The sequence below is a fragment of the Ursus arctos genome, unplaced genomic scaffold, assembly GCF_023065955.2.
Source record: "Ursus arctos isolate Adak ecotype North America unplaced genomic scaffold, UrsArc2.0 scaffold_34, whole genome shotgun sequence".
Taxonomy (NCBI): Eukaryota; Metazoa; Chordata; class Mammalia; order Carnivora; family Ursidae; genus Ursus; species Ursus arctos.
In genome coordinates this window covers 12867506-12886314 of record NW_026623030.1, presented here as the reverse complement: position 1 = coordinate 12886314, position 18809 = coordinate 12867506, and the positions used below count along the sequence as shown (strand labels likewise).

The 18809-nt window shown below is 44.8% G+C and overlaps 1 protein-coding gene across 20 annotated transcripts in view; it reads right to left on the bottom strand.

The window, feature by feature from the left end:
* Window positions 1-18809, bottom strand: part of DEPDC5 (DEP domain containing 5, GATOR1 subcomplex subunit) — a 120248-nt gene that overhangs the window by 33409 nt on the left and 68030 nt on the right. For 11 of the 20 annotated variants that reach the window (XR_008956989.1, XM_048221359.2, XM_048221362.2 and 8 more), the window contains 8 exons: window positions 18382-18447; window positions 15334-15490; window positions 14720-14880; window positions 11094-11211; window positions 10459-10626; window positions 9346-9565; window positions 7805-7938; window positions 2849-2957 (listed from right to left, as the gene is read on the bottom strand). Coding sequence is in view for 19 of the 20 variants with exons in the window: in XM_048221359.2 (XP_048077316.1) it covers window positions 2849-2957; window positions 7805-7938; window positions 9346-9565; window positions 10459-10626; window positions 11094-11211; window positions 14720-14880; window positions 15334-15490; window positions 18382-18447 (1133 nt within the window). In the remaining variant the exon portion in view is untranslated. Of the gene's footprint in view, window positions 1-2848; window positions 2958-7804; window positions 7939-9345; window positions 9566-10458; window positions 10627-11093; window positions 11212-14719; window positions 14881-15333; window positions 15518-18381; window positions 18448-18809 lie in introns of all 20 variants that reach the window. The other 9 variants (XM_057305777.1, XM_048221361.2, XM_057305779.1 and 6 more) reach the window with 2 other exon arrangements.

The window sequence follows — 18809 nt, the reverse complement described above, 5'->3', positions numbered from 1 at the left end:
CTGGCTGGGTGACCAGCAGCCCTCTTGGAGAGATACAGAGGTTTCAGGTTTTTAGTTCTGCCTGTTAATAAACATGGCAGCCAGATGGGAGAAGAGGAGTCAATGCAGGGAAAGTTGGGATCCAAAAGCAGCAATACCTTCTCCTCCACTGGTTGTATAACAAAATAACCAAGAAGCTGAGACATATATAATGTCAGAAATATATGCGCTCATAGGGTGGGGGTCGGGAGGTGGGAGCGTTCTGAAGCTGCCTTCCCCTCCGAACCCTATTCTTATGGGGTACAGGCTGCCATGTGTTTGAAACAAAAATGGCATAGAGGACTTTCCCGAAGACCCCTCCTTTCATCTTCCTTAAAGTCAAGAAGTGTCCTCTTGTCCCTTCAAAATATTTTTACTTTTTATGCATTATCACTGAAATTCGGAACTGGCACCTAATAAATCTGAAGGTCTGCTTTCTTACAACTTTTCTTCAACTCTCCAAGCAGAATCACTGAAATATGTGGGGGTCCATTTTATCAATACTGCTGCCATTTCCGATCAACCACTTTGAACCCAAGTAACAAATCATGGAAATGTGTGGCTGTGGAGATGCAATTTCAGGACCACTCTCCACATCCTAACACAAGATGCTGACTGGAGACACTGTTGGCATTTCTGAGCACGTGACCTAGAGGTCTTCCCTTTGACCGTCTCCTAACATCTTCACTTCCCTTTGACTGCTTGGGGATCTACATCCACCACAAATGATAACCATCCACGTGGATTTTAGTGTTCAGTTGGAAAATGAGAAGAAAGTTCTAAATGGCAATCTAATACTTGGCCGCTGGTGCATTTTAACCTTAATGCTTGTGGTTCTGTAAGTTCTCTACTTCTCAGTCCTGTCCCAGGCACTGGTTCTAATCCTCAAAGATAGCAATATGTATGGGTAACAGCTAGTGGGCAGCATGCATGGTGCTTACGCATTCTCATTGTTTCATCTGTGTCTTCTTTGCTAGAACATACAGAAGCAGAGGGGCTAACGCTGCTGAGATTTATGTACATGTGAAAACATTCTTTCCTGACTGACAGATCGTTCCTTATGCAGAGACCATCCTTGGGACTGTACCTAAAGTCACTTCTTAGAGCTGGGTGAGCAACCTACACCCTGCAGGCCAAATCTGGCTACTGGTTTATTATAGTCTATGAACTAAAGGTGGTTTTAAAATTTTAAATGGGGGGGCGCCTGGGTGGCTCAGTCGTTAAGCGTCTGCCTTCGGCTCAGGTCATGATCCCAGGGTCCTGGGATCAAGCCCCATGTCGGGCTCCCTGCTCAGTGGGGAGCCTGCTTCTCCCTCTCCTGCTTCCCCTGCTTGTATTCTCTCTCTCGCTGCCTCTGTCAAATAAATAAATAAAATCTTTAAAAAATAATAAAATAAAATAACATTTTAAATGGATATAGAAGTACCTACATTAAAAAAAAAAAAAAAGAAGTGCCTACATAATAGCCTTGATCTTGTCTCTTGGCTCACAAAGCCTAAAATATTTATTTAGGTTTGCCAACCCTGGTCTACAGACTACATAAGCTGCCTAGAGCCTCAGTCGATACTCTTTCTCAGATTTTTTTTTTTTTTAAAGATTTTATTTATTTATTCGACAGAGACAGAGACAGCCAGCGAGAGAGGGAACACAAGCAGGGGGAGTGGGAGAGGAAGAAGCAGGCTCATAGCGGAGGAGCCTGATGTGGGGCTCGATCCCATAACGCCGGGATCATGCCCTGAGCCGAAGGCAGACTCTTAACCGCTGTGCCACCCAGCCACCCCTCTTTCTCAGATTTTAATCCCTCCATCCTCGTGGGATAAATTTAGGAAATTTATCCCAAAGAAATTATTAGAGATGTGGCCAAATAATTATGTGCAAGGATGTTGTTTGCAGTATTATTTATAATTGTGATACAGTGTAGAATAACTATAAAAACTTAAAGAATAATTACCAAAAATCCTTTTTAAAAATCAGAAACCATCTACATTTTTAACAAAAAAGTATGTATTAAAGTCTATCCATATGATGAAATATTATGTATTTTTTAAAAATCATGCTTTTGAAAAATACCTGACTAGAAAATTTTCAAGGTATGGAAGTGAAATAAACAAATACACAGATATCGACAAGTATACAAGTTGGCCACAATTTTGAAATATAAAATACATCTACTGAATCTCCTTCATCTTCTAGTGATAGAGGCCAGATAAGAGAATGCACAGTCAACTCACCGTGACTCCCATACCAGAATGATCTCACGTTCTGAATTTCCCCGAATGAGTAGACAGAGCCAAGTTTATTTGTCTTACAGGATATGAAAAGCCTGATCTATGGAGTTTTGGGTCCCTTTACTAAACTTGCCATTCCATACAGAAGCCCGACGCCTCACATTTTGGTCTTTTCCACCACAGGATGCTTTCATTTGACTATATTTCTCAGAAGTTTAGCAGACTGATAGGAATTTCTTGATCAAAGAGTGAGCTCTCATAGGAGCTGCCCCACTAGCTTTCTACCTCCTGTCTGGGAGAGCCAAAGATGTGGCTGAAGGAAAACCAGATGGCCAATTTCACAGCTCAAGCCAGATCTTGAGACTTGACCAATATAGTTTAGCTTGACTATGTTGTATCTGCATTTATCCAGCAGTTAACTTCCTTACAATTGCGAGCAGAAACTGCTTCTATGGAAATCATAATACTTAAGAGGGTTCAGGGTAGAATTCACCCAAATCCTCAGCACGTTCGTCCCTGGATTCTAACGGCTCTTCATTTTCCCGTCCACATCGGGTTCTTGAAAGCATGAGGCAGCTCCCTGCTGGAATGGCCCCCTTTACCTTTCGTGGGCTGTCCACGTAGGTGGGAGTCATGGCAACGCTGCTGCTTTCAGCTGGCTGGGAGGAGCTCTTGGCACCGTGCACAGCTGCCTGCTGTTCTCCTAGACACCTGAAAGATGGAAAAATACGTCTGTAGCTTGCTGAAAGCCCCCTGGTAAAGGGCATACGTTAGCCAAGATGAAATGAAGACAGTTCTGTTGTCACCTCTGAAACACACACTTCTCCTTTGTTTCTCCTTCAGGCCTGACACAATACCCTAATTGCATTCATTGTCCTGAACAATCACCAGTCCTCCAAGGTAAATAAGAAAAGAGCCCAATTTAAAAAGCGCTATGGCGGTACCTGGTGCTTCCATATTACTTTGAAAAGTCAAGTGTCATGGTGTGAGTGACTCCATCCCTGAACACCATTTTTTAAATCCGCTGGGAAGACTTGTTCTCAGTTTTTATTAAATATGCCAGCAGAAGCACATTCTGAAAATTAGGGCTGCATTAGCATGTAGCATAAACTATATGGGGAAATGTGTTGACTTCCCATACATTTTGAAGGTTTATGTGTCGATTTTTCAAATGCATGCACTTCTATCCCTGCCCTGCCCCACAACCACACAAATCTAACAGACACTATCTCATAACCCAAGACTACTATGGATTCTCAGGACATCTTATCCCATCCCAGTTCTGATGTACATAAAAGCATACTTCCACATCTATTTTCCTTTTATCTCTACTAAAAATAACTATGCGCTATCGTAACTTAAATGCTCCCCCAAATTAGACTGCTTCAACACATCACTGAATTTTTATTTGGTAGATTCCAGAAGTCTCACATTACAGTCTTAAACCTTCATTATTATTGCAACATATACTTCTTGTGGTGGACACTGGGCGGCACCGCCCAGATCCCTGTGCTGTGGCCTTGCTGCCACAGTAGCTGGGCGTATTGTCCAGCCAGCTCAACTGTTGGCCTCTTCAGGGACAGCCCCAACCGGAGAGCAGCTTTGTTCAAGCTCTTGCTGCCCCATCCCCCACCCCGCAGCAGCCTACAGACAATGAATGATCAACGAGGGGGTGTACAGGTCTGGCCATGTTGATCCAACTGGGCTCATCTGTGAAGGCTGTTCTAACTGTCCAGAGCTCGAGTGAGGTGGCCCAAGGCTGTCCCTGGGCCTGCGCTGCACCTGGGCTTCTCCCTCTGTCCACTCTTGCTTCCTCCTCCCTCCCACACATGCTGAGCCCACGGACTCTCCTTAATAAACATCCTGCATGTTAAACTCCCCAAGAACCCAGTCTGTGAGACTTCCCCACTCTTAAACTCTGACATGTTTGTTACAGATTGTCAAGTAATCTCACACCGGAGATTAAAAATCAGTTTCCATGGTAACCTGTTATACTCTTTTTTCCCTACTTTTTATTATGGAAAAATTTCAAACACAAACACAAGTAAAAAGGCTAAAATAATGAGTCCCTACAAACCCAGCCCCCCAAATTGTACACTTAGAGCCAATCATGTTTCATCTATACCCCTTATCTACACACCCCAATTATTTTGAAGCAAAACTCACACATATTATTTCATCCATAAGAACGTCAGTATGCACTGTAACCCTAAAAGAAAATAACTTTTGAAAAAAACGTAACCACAATTCCAACACACTTGAAAATTTTTAAATTTTCTAATGTCAACTATTTCCCCACTTGTCTCCCCAGAATCATTTGTACAGTTTGTTTGTTCAAAACAGGTTTCAATTCAGGTCCCTACGTTGCAAAATAAGTTATGTCTCTTAACTCTCTTTTAAGCCGTAAGTTCCTCTTCATTTCTCTTTATCTTTACAATTTATTTGTTGTGAATTCAGTCTGGATGTGCTGATTTTCTCCCTTTACTGTTTATCATGCTCCTCGGTGGCTTGTACTTCCTGAGAACTAGAAGTTATATGTAATGTCTTGAGCAGATTCAGGCTCACTCTTGTGCAAGAACTCTTGAGTGGTGTTGTGCATTTCTCTCTGGAGGCCTGCAATGTCTGGCCTCTCTCTCTGGTGATATTAGTGGCCACTGGTGAACTCTGTTACATCCACAAGTTCGTTAAAGATCACACGTGGTTAACAGTCTATCATTCCTTCTGTACCTATGAGCTGCAATACTGAAAAAAGATAAACCTCCCTACACCAATTACTTGGTTACTCGGAGGTGTAATTCATAGAGGAAAAGCAGAACAAATGCTCAATTCTTTCCCACGTCCCTACACCACACTGTCTCTCTCTATCACGTTGAAGTGTGTTTTCCTCCGAGGCCCATCCACAAATGCACACTGTGACATTCTCTCGTACTTCCCCAAGGCTGCGGGGACAGGAAGCCCTGGTTACTCCCCAGCGCCCCTCAGATGCACACGACAATCCCCGTTTACTGAGCTGCCTTCCTTGTGCTGACCTGTGGACTAGGAATCAGGGATTCAGAGGCAAGTAAAACCCTGTCCTTGCCCTTGGAGGTTCCTTATCTAATGGCTCAGAAGAAGGGAAGCTGCCCCAAAACAAGCAGTTATACTATACACATGTATGTGTGAACACATACACGGAGACACACTGCCTTCTGCCAGGACGGGGTTGTCGGGCCCAGCCTCCATGGAAGCAGTGACAACTGCCTTTTGGTGGTCTCTGCTCTGACTCGGCTGTCATTGGGTTACCCTCATCTATTAGCTGCAGCTCAGCCAGCACTGGCTGCCCAGACTAGTCCCAGCCATGCAGACAATCAACAGAAGGCTGAGATGTCTGGGGCCTCTACCTTCCACGAGAGCCTGACTAAACATACATGACTTCAGATACAGATTAGAGAAACTTCAGATACAGACTAGAAGAGAACTGAAAGAAACAGACACAGTTTATGGTAAGATGGCAGGACTACAGGTGAAATTTAAAAAACTCTTTTCCATATCGCTATAATGTTGTTTTTCATAATAAAACTGGATCTGCTTGGTACAGCAAAGGCAAAAGAAAGCACACAAATAAAAAACGCTGTGTGAGCAAACATTATATAAAGGTCTGGCTCCCTCTGCTCTACCTCCTGCATTGAGAAAACATAGCAAGTCACCCAAGTCACCTGAGAATAAGTCTCAGGTCTCTCTGTCCTGCCTCCTATTATGGGGTTAGCTGACAGTCTCTCCCTTCACATGGGGGGACACTACCACCCCAACCATCCTTCCTCTTCCAGTCTGAGCAGAAAGAGCCTCCTTGGAGCGTACTAAACGATGACTCACTGACAAATTAAAATAAGATCCCCACCACTCCCAGCTTCACACCCCTCCCAGCAACATATGTTCCTTGTTCTTTTTTCCAGCAGGAAAGATATGTGATTAGTTACAGTGAGAACCTGCCAGGCTGAGTTCTGGGCTCTTCCCTTGGTTAGATGAAGGTAAGAGGACCCAGTTCCCTCAGTAATGAGCCCAACGTACCTCTGCTTTCTTCCTCTCATTTGCCCCCCCTTCCAGTGTCCCCACCAGGTTCCCTTCTCCCCCTGTGTCCCTTCCTTTCCATTCTTTATCACCCTCTCTCCAGCCTCTGTTGCCTCCTGCCTGACTAGTGAGAGCCTGTCAAAGGGTCTCTGCCTCTTGGGCCCACCTCCGAGGCCTTCCTATACATGGGGCTCATCTGCAAAAATACTTCTGCCAAAGACACTGACTGGATGTTTCAAGATATTAAGGAATGACTATAACCGTTTAGACAAATTACAGTATTGGGACTTTTTTTTTTTGAAGAATTACTTCTCTTTCAGTGATACATACTGAAATATTATAGACAAGGAGATATGATGCCTGAAATTCAATAAAGAACAAAAAGGGAAGGTGAGAGCAAGTGGGATATAAATGAAATAAGACTGGCCATGAATTGATAATCATCAAAGCCGCGTGATAGGTAAACAGGGATTTATCATACTAATCTACCTTATCTGTTTGAAATTTTCCTTTCAAATAAAAAAAAACGTGCAAAGGATCCCTCTTACTATGAGAATGTGTAAGGACTGCTTGGCGTCCAACTTCCCACCTGTCTGTCCAATTGCATCTCCACTATGCCTCAAGCTCACCCAATGTGACTTTTGGAAAGCCCAGTGTGCATGGGTTCCTGCTGGGCACCACATAGCCCCTCACACTAGACAGACAAGATCTAGCCTCCCCTAACATCGGTACAGGGACCCTCAGCATCCCCTCCTCTATCAGTCCATGACTCTTTACTGTGCACATCCTATGTACCAGGCACAACACACAGCCTCCACTCTCAGAGCACAGGCAAGCCAGGGGGAACGTGAGTAAACCTTCGAGAATTCTGGTAAGGGCTTGGATGGATGTTGGCTCAAGATGCTGGGAAGCACAGAATCTGAGTTCGCTGGGAGGATAAAGGGGCAGGGAAGGCTCCCAGAGTGGGTGCCATCTGCACACAGAGGTATTTTCTCCTCTTGCCCAAGTTCCCCCCCCTCAGGGTCCAAGGTAAACTATGGACACTGGGTGATGATGATGTGTCAATGCAGCTTTACCAGTGATAACAAATGGCCCACTCTGGTGGGGGTTCTTGACAATGGAGGACTCCATGCAGGTGTGGAGATAGGGTGTATAGGAGAAATCTCTGTCCCTTCCATGCAAGTTTGCTTTGAACTTACAACTGCTCTAAAAAATAAAATCTATTAAAAAAAACACAAATAAACAAAGAAACCCCACTTTGTGGGCCAAAGCAAATATATCTGTGGTTCAAATTAAGCCGCAGACTGCAAGGTTATAATTTCTGGTATATTTCATGTTACTTGACATTTACTGGGTATTTACTCAGCTTTCTGCTCATGTATGCATCTTTTTCTTAATCTCAGGCTCCTTGCAGATAGAAATCGTATTTCGCCCCCACTCGCAAGGTGGGGCACTGAAAACCTTTTGAGCCTGCGGGGTGGGGACGAATCACTCCCCAAGCAGGTACTTACTTCTGACTGGCCTCCATCTCCAACAGGGCGGACAGAGCTGAGGTTCCCTTCTTCCCAACTGGGGGGCCGGTTGACTCAAGGGAGTGTGTGGCAATGGGCCCGGTCATTTGTAAGCCTTTCATGGCGGTCCCTTTCTAAAGCAGGGAAGAGGAAACACGGCCATCAGCCACAGTGGGCTCCCTCAGTGGATGCCACTCGCAGTCCAGAGTGTGCCTTCTGCATCCATTGTTCATCAGGTCTCTGGGAATCTAATTCACAGAGGCAAGCAACACAGGCCCTTGTTATTCGGTAAATGCTGAAAACTGCTGTTTGCTTGAGCTGAAGGTTCGAATGCCTACTGACTCAAAACAAACTGCCTCTTTGAAGTGGATTCCACAGATCATTTCACCCTTGTCCTGGATCTAGGAAGTAAATAATTATCTAAGTCACAGAAGAAGAAACTGAGTCCCAAAGAAGTTAAGTGACTTATCCCGAATCCCACTGGAGCTGGAGGTCAAGCTCTAATCATCTGGTTTCAAGATCAAAGCTCTTTCCATCATGCATGGTCTTCTGGAAATGTTTCCTTTCTTTCTTTTCTTTCTTTCTTTCTTTCTTTCTTTCTTTCTTTCTTTCCTTTTCTTTCTTTCTTTTTTCTTTCTTTCTTTCTTTCTTTCTTTTTTTGAAATGTTTCTAATCATAAGCAATGCTGTGTACAAAGGGTAGCCAGTGTACAGGGAAGAATACTGAACCTGGGGTTAAAAACACAGTTAGTGATACAACATTACTCACACTGAAAAGAAATGAACTACTGAGATGAGTGACAACTTGGATGAATACCAGAGGCATTGTGCTGAGTGAAAGAAGGCAGCTTCTCAATAGAGTACATTATATGATTCCGTGCATATGACTTTTGGAAAAGATGACTATATATATAGTGACAGAGAACAGACCAGTGGCTGCCAGGAGTTAGAGATGGGGGCAAAGTGTGACTATAAAGGGTGCCATGAGGGGTTTTTTTGGAAGTGATAGAACTACTCTGTATGCTGATTATAGTTGTAGTGGTTACATGAATTTATACATCTGTTAAAAGTTATAGAACTGTACACACACACCCAGAATTCCAGATCTGCCCTTTGTTGCCTGGGTGTCCTCAGACATATCCCAACCCCATGAGCCTCAGTGTCCTCACTGGGTAGTGTGTGGGTGAATGAATGCCCAAGGTGCTGGAAACTCTAAAAGTGATAGGACAGTAAGCAGGTACTGCTGCCACTACCCTCTTGAGTGACTTTTACTCAGTAACCCAGCGGGAGCAGCTAGGCTTGACATGGGGTCTCACCTGGGAAGCACATGAAGGAGCTGTGTGTCCTCAGATGCCACAGAACACTGTCACTGGCTGCCTGGTACCCTATCTCTCCCTCCCTCACCCTGCACTGGAGGAGAACACAGTCATTTGGATTTAAGATAAATGCTGGGCAGTTGTAGAGTAAATAAACTGGCCAGAGAGAGGCCCCCGACACAGGAAGAAACCAAGCACAGTCCCCAAGGGGCCCACGGAGCCCTACCCGCATCATGCGATCTGATCGATGTCGCCTGCGGATCCGGTTCAAACCTTCCACAAAGCGGATAAAGCCATCCAAGAGCTGCCACTCCTCCTCGTCTGCCCGGGGCCTGTCCCCATAGATGTCGCAGTGGGCTTCCCCTTCTGTGATACGCTTAGTGGCAGTGACACAGGCTGGCAGCAGCAGGAAGCGGGTCCTCCAGAACTTCAGAGACTCAATTAAGCTGTGAAGGGCCAAAGGGGGAAAAGGGGGTGGTGGTGAACAAAAGCAGGTTAATAAAAGTGCTCCCAGGGCACCTGGGTGGTTCAGTTGCTTGAGTGTCTGACTCTTGGTTTCAACTCAGGTCATGATCTCAGGGTCATGAGATCGAGCCCCGCATCAGGCTCTGCATTCAGTGGGGAGTCTGCTTCTCTCCCTCTCTCTCTCTGCCCCTCCCCCTGCTCTCTCTCTCTGTCTCTCTCAAATAAAAAAATAAATCTTAAAAAGAAAAAAAAAAAAAAAGCACTCCCCATGTAGGTCCCATCTCAACCCTGTCCTTGGCGTTGGTATGTGAGGGGCCATCTCCCCTTGCGTATGTGTTCGTCTGATGCTACATCTCATGGCTTCATTCGAAACACAAGGTCTAGAGGAAGACCATGGAGGGTACTTTTAATTTACATCCCAGAGATGTCAGGATGCTTCTGTGTACCTAGACCCAGTGGGGTTGTGGCTTTTTATCATCACAATCATAAATCACACACAGAAATCAAAACTCAAACATGAGACACCACAGGTAGTCAGGAAAAGGTTAAGAACGTGATCTACACTGGCATTCCATCAAAGAGCACTTCATCACGGAAGTTTCTATCACTGCTGTGTTGTAGTTAAACGTGCACAAACGGCAGCACTTTAACAATCCTTCAGCGTACAGTTCTATGCCATGAAGTACATCCACATAGTTGTACAACCAACACTACCACCCTCGTCTCTGAGTTTTTAACTAACGCAGATGTGCTTTTGTTCTTCCGTGTTTTCTAAACCAAACATCATCTTGTAATCAGAAAAAAAGGACAGATATGTTAAAAGTCAGGCACGCCCAAGGTAGTTGCAATGGACAGCCAAAGCATGTTCTCTGACCTGAAGTCCTCAGAGCCAGCAGAACAGATATACTGATCCAAGTAATTCCACTTGTACTCCTCCAGCCGCTCATGGGAGAATTCCACCCAACAAGAGACAAACTCCGAGTCTGAGTGGGAGGGACAGAGGCTGTAGGTGTAGTGGATCTGGGCAGATTCATAAGGGTACCTGAAAAACAGAGGGCATGTCCAAAAGTCCAAAACAGAATCACTCCCTCCCACCCCCTTCTTCTGGACCTTTCCATTTCAAAACAGTTAGCACCAAACTTGGTATTCAATCCTCAAGTGCAGTAACCAACTCATCCTGGGGGACTGGTAACAGAAATTTCTCAGTTCTTGAACTTTGTCATTCTTTTATCCTCCCATTCTTCATTTTTAATTGGCTTGCTAAGAATCAGGCTAAACATTATAAGCTGAGTCAAGTACCTTTTAGAGGCAGGTGAGTTACAACGGTAAAATAACCCTAGAAAACAAAACAGTAATTCCAAGAAAAGGGAAGCCAACCACTCAGCCTATCCTGGTTTTAATTATGTGTCACATAATTCACTATATGCACAGTATGTTTTATAAACAGAAGTTAGGATGTGGACGCAATTCAGGTCAGTAGCTGAAAACCTGAAATTTCCAAGGACTCACTTAGGAAGGTAACGTGTCACTGTGATCATCTTATCCTTCAGAGTCACTTTGTGGAATGTTCTGCCCATACTCAGCCAGTACTGGTCCTCCTCCTCAGGGCGGTTTCGGGACACAAGGCCTAACAAAGGGGTGAAAAAAAATCATTTCCTCCATCTGGTTGAGGATCATTCATTTAACAGGCAATAGCTTCTCTTCCATACACAGTCAGAAGAGGAGAAACAAAAGAAGCAACTCTTTCTCTTGAGGGGCAGTTTCATGCAAAAGACTTATTTTTGGTTAAAAAAAAAAAAAAAAGTCCTTAAGTTGGCGGAATTTTCTGTTACTAAACCAGCCAGCAGCAGATTAGAGCCCAGAAGTGCTGATAGCAACCAGAAGACGCACTCACAGATGAACAGCCTGATTCCTCAGGCTCTGAGAAGGAAAGTTCTGGATTAGATGTTAATAGGCCAAGAGTCACCTCCGGGACTGAAATGGAACTCCACTCCGCACAAGCACAAGCTCCCACCCTGGCAGTGGAGGTCCTCCCCCCTGGGTGGCAGCCAGCCTGGCGTCAGCTTCCATGACTCCCACACCGCAAGAACCCTGCTTCAGTCTTAAAGGACTCCCATCCTTTCTTCAACAAACATCTGCTCCTGTTGCTTTTTCTGCCTTCCTGAGCCACCATCAAGATCCAATGGGTCATTTGAAGTCACGGTCAAAGGCCACTTCCTCCAGAAAGCTAGCAGAACATCAGCAGTGTGAATTCTACCCTGGATGTGGCTCTACATGTATTTGTCTCACATCCTGACAAACTGGAAGTTACAGGAGGCCGGGGCCCAAATCTTGTTTGTCTTTAAATTTTCCATAGTACCTGACAAAGTGCCATGCCCACAGCAGGTTTTCAAAAAATATTAGCTGAATTGAGTTGTGCCTCAGAAAGAGGGAAATTATGAGGAATCAAGAAAAATACAAGCTTTCAAGAGAGTAAAAATAGTGCCTTGATGGACAATGGAGCCAAGACAAGATTCCCATGATCTCGAGATTCAAGAGTCCCTTCGTGCGGTTCTGAGAAACAGTCACACAGCGCAGGTAGCATGGGAGTTGTCAGGACGAGAGAATACGGCAGAGGTTGAAAGGTCCTTCATCGGGAATGTGGAAATTTCCTAGGTGATAGCAGCCAGAAGCAGGCTGCCTGTAAGAGTCCAGGCTTTGACTCAGAGGACCCCGGGTTAAACCCCAGCACTTTCATTTGCCAGCAGTGTGACCTTGGGTCCCAAATCTCCAAGTCTCACTTTCTGCAACTAGAAAGTGGGCTTGTGTCTGACTTCAGCTCAGGTCATGATCTGAGAGTCCTGGGACTGAGCACCATGTCAAGTGGAGAGTCTGCTTGTCCCTCTGCCCCTCCCCACACTTGTGTACTCTTCACTCTCTCTCAATTAAATAAAATCTTAGAAAAGAAAGAAAAGGAGAGGAAAGAAAGAAAGAAAGAAAGAAAGAAAGAAAGAAAGAAAGAAAGAAAGAAAGAAAGAAAGGAAGGGAGGAAAGAAAGAGAGAGAGGGCTTGACCCGTATCTCTGTATTCCTTCTTTCTTGCAACCACCTCCTGCTGGCTGTCAGGAAGACAAGGTCATGGGATAATGTTCATGAGCACCTAGCATAGTACTGACCCCACTCTAAATTAGTTCCTGTTTTTATCCTGCACAGCACTCTTTACAATCTGTGATCAAATAAATACTTGTGGCTTAATAGTTCAACGACTGTCACACCCAGTAGACAATAAACTTGGAGGACAAGGGCTGATGATATTCTGTTCACTACTGGAACAGGGTCGTCTCATAATCAGTAGTCAACAAATCTTCAATCAGATGCAATCTCACTTATGATGGTCACTTTTTCAGTAATTATAACAACAATGATACCATTTCTGTTACTACAGGAATAAAAGGATTAAATTTAATGAAGGAGAAAAATAGCTAGAAAGGGTAGAGTCAGGTGAGTGGATTCTGGCCAACTAGCCATGACATAAGGCTCATGAATCAGCCAGAGCAGAACTGGATGCCGGAGGAACTATGAACCACTAAGGGACACTGATCAGCTATTCTAGAGAAAAGTAGGTAGGAAGGCGGGATGGGGCCATTGACACTAAAGGTGAATTCATTCCACTATTCTTGGGATAAAGAACAAAATCCTTTCACATGGCCCTGTGAGGCCTGGGTCTCCTGACATGTCTGGACACATCTTTGGCTTACTCCCTGTGCTCCAGCCCACCAGTCTTCTTTTTGGTGCCCAGAAAGTGTCACAGTGTCTCCTGCCACAGGGCCTTTGCAAATACTAATCCCTCTGCCTGGCATGTTCTTCCTACCTACTCCTGCCCACCACTCCCAACCTGCTTCTCTTCCTAGTAACTCCTGCACATAGTTTAGGTCTCACCTCAAACACCACCTCCTCAAGGAAGCCGTCCCTGACCCTCCAGACCAGATCAAGTCCTGCATTAAATATTCTCATAGTCCTTTGATTTTTCCCTCACAATCTTTATCACAATGAGGAATTATATTGCATAGTTTGACTAATGTTATTTTTCCTCACTGGGCTATAAATGCCCCACAGAGCAGTAGCTTCAAAAATACTGTTGAATGAATGAGTGAACTCATATATTTATCGGTTCATATTGTTGTACACCGGGCACAATGGTTTCCGTTGTAGAAGATGAAGCTGACAGAGTCCTGGCACTCAGGAAGATTACTATTCAGTGCAGTCTAGAACATGAAAAAAAGGCAACAAGTGATAAATATCATAATGGGCTTTCAAAGAACATCGAGAGGGAGTTCAAAGCTTCATCATGAGCAACGAGACCTGGACTAGATGGACCAGCAAGCTCCCCCTACAGGTCCACACTGCTTTGATCCTCTGGCCCAAAGTACTTTAATGGAACCAAAGATGATCTGAGGTTTTGAGCTGGGAGTTGAGGAGAGTGGGGAGGCTCATTAGCTACAAGGAGGAAGCAGAAGACATGGTTACTCATGGACTGTTCTGGGAAGTGATCACTGCTTTCTGATCCTAGGCACCCACACTTTATTCTCTCTACCTGACTTATTTTAGAAGACCTCTCCAGAGCCTGGCTGTAACTCAATGGGCCTCACTGAGTCTGTCACTTATTAGTCTCTACCACTCACAAATGATCCATGCTTGCTTCATCATGCTAAGCTTCAGTGACAAACAAGAGAAGATGAATCCAGAATGGGGGGGGGTAGTATAAATCCCAGGTTTAGGTAACATCTGAGAACCTGCTGTGTGCCAGGTACTGTGCCAGAAATAAATATCGGGTCTAAAATATTCACTATGTACTTTGATAGTTCAGGCCTGGCTCAGCCTGCTATTCCGAGGTGTTGCCAAAGCCAGGCTGTGACATTCCTGAACTGGGTCGTATCCCCTACCTTAAAAGGAGAGCAGTAGATTAAAGAAAGTTTTAAAATCAATCTGGGCCCAGCAGAGACTTTATTCCTCACGTAAAAGTAAATTTCAGAAAGAAAAAAAGTTTTGTTGAAAAACAATTATTCCTGAATTTATCTATTCCCTATCATCTTGAGAACCTACTCACACAAATTTAGTAGAAAAGAAAAAAATCCCAGTCCAAGGAGAACAACTCACCTCGGCTATAGAGTGGGCTGCTGCTCAGTGGGGGTGGGACGGCAGGGTTGGGTTTCTGCGCCTTGGGCTGCACGATGATTTGGTAGCCCTGCATGAGACGCTGGCAGATGAACTCTTCGAACACCTGCTGGGCCGTCATCTGCACACCCTCCTCGTCCCTCCTGAGAAAGCAGACGGTTGTTCACATGGATATGCTTGGTCCTGGGCAGACTGACACTCAGACGCCACACTCCCATCCTCCGTTTTCCTTTGACTCCACAAGCCAGCCCTGATAACCATTCCATGGGGGTTCGTAAAACTAACAATCTATAAACCAGTTTGGGGAAAAATGATCAGTTCCAAGAGGCAGAAGAAGAAGGCAGGTGATAGCTAACAGCTGTTCCTAGAACAGCTCAAATAGCTAATCTTAGAAAAAAACATCAGCTCTAGTGTGTCCAGAACAATAGGAGAAAAAGCATCAACAAGGAGCAATGGTTACAGAAGGCATAGCAACAGAACCTTAAAGAAAACATTGACAGTCATTGCTTCATAAAATTCTCGAAACAGAAAAGGAAGACACAGGTTTGAGAACACAGTGTTTTGATGCCCATCCGAAACCCTCCTCTGACACCAACCTGTCGATGTCTGCTTCTGGAAGGAGATCGTAACAGCCCTCTGTGTAGTCGTTCTGCAGGCCCTGGCGGTCAGGGAAGTAGTCGGTGGTGAGGGGGAGGCACGCCGGAGTCGTGAGAGACTTCCAGTCCACTCCAACTGTGCAACAGAAGCCTGGCACTACAGGGGGAGCAGACAGTGTCAGAACTGCCTCGTGTAACAGAGGAGAAAGGTACGTGTGGTCACCAGGGCAGGTGTGGGACGTGGGTGGGCCGGGGGGAGGAGTTCACAGTGAACGGTGGTAAAATCGCCAGGGAAGGGACGGAGAAGAAGAAAGGGGATGGGGGAGGGAGAAAGAGAGAAACAGAGTTTGTTAGACAATGCAGTGCACGTGCTCATCCAATCCCATCATGCAAATGGGATTCACAGCTGGTACTTTTCATTTTCTGCTGATCTTAAGCTACAGCCACAATGCCAGTGAGGTTACTGCAGTGCAGCGCAGGCAGAGTTACATGTGGAAGCAAATCAACATTCCAAGAGCTCAAGCCAGAGCCTCTCTGAAGGACTGCAGAGTGGCTGGTGGGGAAAGAAGAGCTCAGCCAGACTTGGGAGCCAACAGCACATGGTAGCAGAATTTAGGAATACTTTCAGAATTGTAAAAATAAGTCACAGATCCAAAAGGGTAGGAGGAGAAATCAAGGAAGGATGTCTGGGAAAGTTACAAGGCCAGAACTTCAAGAGACAGAGTTTAACAATCTAGAAAGGAAAGCTGCAATCAGCAGAGTGGGCCCAATCACATGGGTCTGTTCTGAATTGCCTGCTCTTTGGTTAAAGCAGGGTTTCTCCACCTTGGCACCACTGACATTTTGGACTGGATAATCCTTTGTTGGGGGGGGGCTGTCCTCTGTATTACAGGATGTTGGAGAGTATCCCTGGACTGTACTTACTAGATGCCAGTGGCATCTCCTGGTTGTAAAAACCAAGAACATCTGCAGTCGTTGCCACATGTCCCCCCGGGGAGCAAAATCCTTCCCCAGTTGAGAATCACTGAATCAAGGTAATAGGGCAATTATCTCTTTAAGTGATTTAACCAAAGATTATTTTTCAAATCTCTAGACAAGGGAGCAATCTGAAGCGGAAACACTCCATGCCTTTGCCTCTGAGTCTCAAGCGAGGGACACCTTCAACACTTTTATCTTTTCCAGAGGGCTAATGCGGCTTACAGCGTGATACAGCCCTGTTGTCTCATCAGCCCTCACGTGGCCTCCTTGGAGCAGAGACTGCGACATCATCGACACCTTTAAACACCTGGCCAAGCCGAACCTCCCAGATGTTACTCCATCAGAAGCCTCTCTGCTTAGGGATCTTTCCACCATATAGTGACAGAGACATACACACTACCCAATACAACAGAGTCCCACTGAACCCAGAGTTGAAGGACAAGAAGAGGACCCGTGCGCTAAGTCATAGTGGGGAACTTGCCCCATGCAGCCACCACTGCCTTGGGAAAGATGATTTGACCTGCAAGAGGCCTAACTCTATGGTCTACACAGGTCTGGGGTATTTTGTTTGTGTCTGAATTCCATCTTAGTGTGGTAAGGACACTTAACATGAGAACTACTCTCTTAACAAATGTTTAAGTGTACAACACAGTATTGTTAACTTGGGCACAGTGCCGTACAGATCTCTAGAATTTAGTCATCATGCGTAACTGGCACTTTACACCACTAATCAGCAGCTCTCCACTTCCGCCTCCCCTCAAGCCCCTGGCAACCACCATTCACTCTCTGATTCTATGAGTTTGACTATACACAGGCCTTGTTAACTTATCAACACTTCAAGAATTGAAAACACAACCCAAAACAGCCCAACCGATCACCCCAATTTCCCTATATGGCATATGAAGGTGTGAGCTTGTTCCTAAGTCCTTGTTGGGACCAGGAGCAGAAGGAAGACATTGGATCAAAACCAGAGTGGTAAGACAGCTGTAGCTTTATGCCCTCTTAGATTGTTCTGGCTCTCATTAGCTTCCTGTCCCTCAGGATCATAAACATCTTTCAGAAATGTTTTCTGCTGGGCACACACAGAGATACAGAGAATTCAAATGCCTGGTCCCAAATCCCATGGTGAGAAAAGCTCCTGATTCTTAGTTTCATGGTGTTCTTTCCCTGGGAAAAGACTGTGGCCTCTTTTCCAACTCCAGTATCTTCCGGCCCTACAAAGACGGCCTCTGAGGAGGACCCATTTCAAAACCATTAACAATGATAAACACGGATTACAAAATCCAATGCTAGGGTTGTACAGAAGAAACAGGCTCATCTATTCATTGCTGGAAGCGTTTTGGAAAATAATCAACCTGCCAACCGTACTTGGGGGAAATATATTCCAAGGATGTGAAGGGAAAGAAAAGATATACCCACTGCATCATGTATTATACCTGCAATCTACATTATTGCTAAGAAACCAGAAACTACCCAGATGGTTGCCAATAATAAATGATTATTCAAACTGGGATGTAACGTGTTTGATACTGCTATTAAAAATGACTAATACAAGGTGCCTGAAGAAATAGCAAAAGGATTATTAAGTTAATCATAAGTGGGGGAAAAAAGACTCGATGTATCTCTCTACTGGTTACAGCTAAGTAAAATAAAGGCTTTCAGGTGCTAGGATTTTTTTCTGGTACTTTGCTATTGTAGCTATTTAGAAGTGCTCTTCCTGCACAGATATTTCAATAGATAAAGATGATTTAAAAAAATGCAAACAGTCAAAAAATTTCAACTACAGGTATGTAAACAGTTCCAGTCCCTCTTATTCCTTTGTTCCCCAGAGCCATCACAAGGCCTTTTAGGGCTAAGGCCAGCTCTGGACCCGCATAAGGACCTCATGGGAATTCCGTTACCTTTCCCACATGCCCTGAATCATATTCCAGAACAGGTTATTTGGCCACCTTGCCACATTGCCTTCTGGTCCCCCAGAGATGTGTGGACTGCCCACAGGGTTCCCCCTTGCTTCCTCATGCCCTGACCACCCCCGCCCTGACCCCATCTTAATCAGCTGCCCCCTCTTACTTGGGTCTGGAGAGGTAGAAACACTGTCCTCTAGAGAATCCTTATTCTGAGTCCTAGGATTCATACCTATGGAAAGATGAAAACAGGTTGTTTTAATAAGGCTCGTTCTGCAGACAAAGTTCTGGCCAGTTACAGTTGAAAAAGCCCAAAATTATAGCTAAAAATAAAAATGTGAACCAAGTACAAATTCTATGCTGAATATTTCAAATAGCACAAAAGAGTCAATCAAAGAAAAATGAGCGATCTAAAATTTGGGAATGAGCCAAAACTTTACTCTGAGGTTATCAATACCACTCTTTGCCCAGTGACACTGTTAGCATTCACATACATGCCCACACGCACTTCAACATGCACACACACACACACACGCCCAGCAAAAAGCAACCAACCACTTATGTTAAGAAAATGAACACATTTCAAAGTCACTT